This window comes from Mandrillus leucophaeus, unplaced genomic scaffold (genome assembly GCF_000951045.1).
Source record: "Mandrillus leucophaeus isolate KB7577 unplaced genomic scaffold, Mleu.le_1.0 Scaffold751, whole genome shotgun sequence".
Lineage (NCBI taxonomy): Eukaryota > Metazoa > Chordata > Mammalia > Primates > Cercopithecidae > Mandrillus > Mandrillus leucophaeus.
The window spans coordinates 246459-251396 of record NW_012108153.1 but is presented as its reverse complement, the minus strand read 5'-3'; the positions used below and the strand labels follow the sequence as shown (position 1 = coordinate 251396).

Genomic DNA, 4938 nt, shown 5'->3' with positions numbered 1-4938 from the left:
ACTCCATCTCAAAAAAAAAAAAAAAAGCTAGTGTCGTGGTGCATGCCTGTATTCCCAGATACTCAGGAGGCTGAGGTGGGAGGATCACTTGAGCCCAGCAGGTCCAGGCTGCAGTGAGCTGTAATTGCAACATTGTACTCCAGCCTGGGCAACACAGCTAAACCCTGTCTCTCTAATAAATAATAATAATAATAGTAATAATAATTCTAGCTTTCTAGATTATTCTAGCTTTCTAAATTATTATTAAATATATGGACACCCACTCTGCACTCAGCCCCTCAAAGAGAAGCCAGTCCCGTAGAGATGGGGCCGACTGGTGAGGTCAGGACTGGCCCACAGAAGAGGGGAATTCAGAGGTGGAATGGGCGTTGCAGCAGGAGTCAGGAAGGCGGGAGAGGGTCGGTCTCAGCGGATTTGGTTGACAAGCACTGCACAGAGTGATTTAAGCTGTGATGAGCAAACTTCAGGCACAGAATACCCAACTGGAGAATGGGGCATCGGGAATCCCCAGTACAGCCAGGAATCAAAGCAAGACTAGCGGCCGGGCACAGTGGCTCACGCCTGTAATCCCAGGGCTTTGGGAGGCTGAGGCGGGCAGATCACTTGAAATAAGGAGTTCGAGACCAGCCTGACCCACATGGTGAAACCCCATCTCTACTAAAAATACAAAAATTAGCTGGGCGTGATGCGCACGACTATAGTCCCAGCTACTCTGGAGGCTGAGGCAGGAGAATCGCTTGAGCCCAGGAGGTGGAAGTTGCAGTGAGCCGAAGTTGTGCCACTGCACTCGTCTGGGTGACAGAACAAGACACACACACACACACACACAGACCAAGACTGGCCAGGAGAGCCTTCTGCAGAATCTATTCTCCCTTCTGTGCCTGTCTTGGGAAGCTGAGCATGGCTGGAAAAAATCCTCAAGGCTGCAACTGGGTCTCAAGGGCCATTTTATTGCTCAATGATGACACAAAAGTATTTAGCAATGCCTCGAATGACCCTGGTGCTCTCCATCTCTGAATTTCCTTTTTTTTTTTTTTTTTATTTGAAGATTTTGAAGATGGGGTCTCACTGTGTTGCTCAGGCTGGTCTCGACCACCTGGGCTCCTGCAATCCTCCCACTTCAGCCCTCCCCCAGTATCTGAGATTACAGGCACGCACCACTGCACTCCAGCATCTGATTCTTGTTGCTGTTGTTTTGAGACAGGGTTTCACTCTGTTGCCCCAGACTGGAATGCAGTGGTATGATCATAGCTCCCTGCAGCCTTGGATTCCTGGACTCAAATCATGATCCCGCATCACCCTCCCAAAGTGCTGTGATTACAGGTGTGAGCCACTGTGCACGGCCTCATGGGCCATTATCTTAAAGGTTTAGCATATGCTAACAGATATCATCTCCTATCTAGGTTACAGGCATCTTCAGACTGCAGACCTCAGTCGTGTCTGCCCTGCCTGCTGCTCACCCCACATCCTGTTGACTCTTTTACAAAATTTCTTAAGTCCGGTCCCTCCTCTCCCTTCCTTCCTTGGGTCCCTGTGTCTTCTGCTGCCTCACCCCATCCTTCGCCAGATTGCACTAGCCTCCCCTGCACACACACACACACACACACTTCCTCACCCTACATTAAAATGATCTTTGTTTTTTAAAGCAAATGAGTTTTTAACTGAATAATTAAAAGAAAAAATTTTAATTTATTTTTGTTTTACTCTTATATGTATGTATGTATTTATTTTTGAGATGGAGTCTCGCTCTGTCACCCAGGCTGGAGTGCAGTGGCACAATCTTGGCTCACCACAACCTCTGCCTCCCAGGTTCAAGTGATTCTCCTGCCTCAGCCTCCCGAGTAGCTAGGATTACACGAAGGCGCCACCATGCCCGGCTAATTTTTGTATTTTTAGTAGAGATGGGGTTTCACCATGTTGGTCAGGCTGTTCTCGAACTCCTGACCTCGTAATTCACCCGCCTAAGACTCCCAAAGTGCTGGGATTACAGGCGTAAGCCACCATGCCTGGCCTTTTGTTTTATTTTCTTAGAGACACGGTCTTGCTCTGTTGCCCAGGAAGGAGTGCAGTGGCATGAACACAGCTCACTGCAGCCTCTAAATTCTGGTCTCAAGCGATCCTCCCACCTCAGCCTCCCAAAGTGCTGGGATTGCAGGCTTGAGACACCACGCCCGGCCCAAAAAAAACTTTTTTAATTAAAAATCACAAAAGTGAAAACTCAATCTCTCTCCCACTCAAACATCCCTGTTCCTCTCCCTAGTTTTTAAATATCTCCTAAAGGTATTCTCTGCATATAAAAGCCCATAGGGGGCTGGATACTGTAGCTCATACCTGAAATCCCAACACTTTGGGAGGCTGACGCGGGTAGATCACTTGAGCCCAGAAGTTCTAGACCATCCTGGGCAACGTGACAAAACCCCATCTCTACAAAAAATATAAAAATTAGCTGGGTGTGGTAGCACATACCTTTAGTACCAGCTACTAGGGAGGCTGAGGTAGGAGGATCACTTGAGCCCAGGGAGGTTGAGGCTGCACTGAGCTGTGATCACATCACTGCACTCCAGCCTGAGCAACAGAGTGTGACTGTGTCACAAACAAACAAAAAAGCCGGATGCAGTGGCTCATGCCTGTAATCCCAGTACTTTGTAAGCCCAAGGCAGATGGATTGCTGAGGCCAGGAGTTCAAGACTAGCCTAGCCAACATGGCAAAATCCTGTCTCTACTACAAATACAAACAAAAATTAGCCGAGCGTGGTGGCGCAAGCCTGTAGTCCCAGCTACTTGGGAGGCTGAAGCAAGAGAATTGCTTGAACCCAGGAGGCGGAGGTTGCAATGATCCAATATCATGCCACTGCAAAGCGTCCTGGGGGACAAAGTAAGACTCTGTCTCAAAAAAAAAAAAAAACAAAGTGCATTTAAGTACAATTTGCTTTACAGATGGAAATACATTGCACATAAAACCTACAGTTATGGCCAGGTGCAGTGGCTCATGCCTGTAATCCCAACACTTTGGGAGGCTGAGGTGAGCGGATCACCTGAGGTTGGGAGTTTGAGACCAGCCTGACCAACATGGAGAAACCCGTCTCTACTGAAAATACAAAATTAGCCGGGCGTGGTGGCACATGCCTGTAATCCCAGCTACTCAGGAGGCTGAGGCAGGAGAATCGCTTGAACCCAGGGGGCAGAGGTTGCAGTGAGCCGAGATCACGCCACTGCACTCCAGCCTGGGTGACAGTGCCAGACTTCGTCAAAACAAACAAACAAACAAAAAACCTACAGTTGCCTAGAACTCAGCAAACACCTCTTGAATGGCAGCATGATGTATCATAGAGATCTAAGATGTTAGGTCTACCTTACTACCCTCTCAACAGCCCATCCTCCTCCAAGTGACTGCCAGGAATCAGATGATGCGCCTCCCCCTGCTAAAAATTCATCAGTGGTTACAACAGAAACCACACTCCTCTCTCTGCACCACTCCCATGGCCCTGCATGACCTGCCTTGCACCATATTCACTTTCTGACCTCCACACCCCCGCTCCACTCTACCCCAGTGGTGCTCTCATCTCCTCGCTGCTCTTTGACCAAAATAAGCCCGTCCCACCCCACTCCAGGACATCTGCACCAGCTATCTGGTAAAGCCCCCGCTCCTCGGGCTTTCCACCAGCTCACTCCTTGATCATCTGGAGACAGCTCCGAAGTCACCTCCTCAGAGTGGCTTCCCTGACCCATCACTTCCACATTTCATTGTTTCCTTCATTGCACTGAATAGGACAAAAGATTGTTTTTGCACTTGTTGATTTACTATTTCCCCATTTTAATTTATTTTTATTTCACTTTTAGAGATGGGGTCTTGCTTTTTCGACCAGGCAGGAGTGCAGTGGTGCCATCACGCTCACTGCAGCCTCGACCTCCCTGGCTCAAGCGATGCTGTTTACCCATTTTAAAATGTGAGTGAAAGGGGAGGCGAGGTGGCTCACGCCTGCAATCCTAACACTTGGGAGGCCGAGGCGGGAGGATCGTTTGAGCCCAGGACTGGCCTGGGCAACACAGAGAGATCCTGCCTCTAAAAAGAATGTAATAAGTAGCTGGGCACGGTGCCGCACGCCAGTAATCCCAGCTACTCGGGAGGCTGAGATGGGAGGATCGGCTGAGCCCAGGAGGTCAAGGCTGTAGCGAGCTATGATCGCATCACTGCGCTCCAGTCTGGGCGACAGTGCAAGACCCTGTCTCAACACTATAAAAAATAAAGAAGAACTGGCCGGGCGCGGTGGCTCACGCCTGTAATCCCAGTACTTTGGGAGGCCGAGGCGGGCAGATCACCTGAGGTCAGGAGTTCACGACCAGCCTGGACAACATGGTGAAACCCCGTCTCTACTAAAAATACAAAATATTAGCCAGACGTGGTGGTGGGCGCCTGTAATCCCAGCCACTTGGGAGGCTGAGGCAGGAGAATCGCTTGAGCCTGGGAAGCGGAGGTTGCATGAGCCGAGATCGTGCCATTACACTCCAGCCTGGGCAGCAAGAGCGAAACTCCGTCTCAAAAAATAAATAAATAAATAAAATAAGAACTGCTGTTTATCGCCTGTCCAGGGCTGATGTTGGGACAAGACTAGAGGGGATGAAGGTGCCCATTTTGAACCCGGACCTCTGTTCACGGAGTCGCCTGAAGTGCGCTCTGATTACCCTGGGATAGCAAGACTCCACCAGCGTCCAAGTTGCACTCCACGTTCACTCTGCCCTCAGGCCCCGCCCCCTACCGAACGCCTTGCGCAGGCCCCGCCTCCAACATCGCGAGAGCCGAGAGACGGAAAATGGCGCTGACGTGAGCGCGAGCTCGCATTGCCCAGAGGGTGGCCGCCGCCTAAACTGGAGCCGCCGAAGCCGCAGGAACAAGAGGCCGAGCCGTGTCGAAGATGGTGAGCGCGGCACCGGGGTCGC

General features: G+C 50.4%; 1 protein-coding gene across 1 annotated transcript in view; it reads left to right on the top strand.

Annotated features, from left to right (window-relative positions):
• Positions 1 to 4793: 4793 nt before the first annotated feature.
• ZNF414 (zinc finger protein 414) overlaps positions 4794 to 4938 on the top strand; it is a 10623-nt gene continuing 10478 nt past the window's right edge. The window contains exon 1 of the mRNA XM_011966269.1: positions 4794 to 4916. Coding sequence (XP_011821659.1) covers positions 4914 to 4916 — 3 coding nt within the window. The 5' untranslated portion in view covers positions 4794 to 4913. The remainder of the gene's footprint in view (positions 4917 to 4938) is intronic.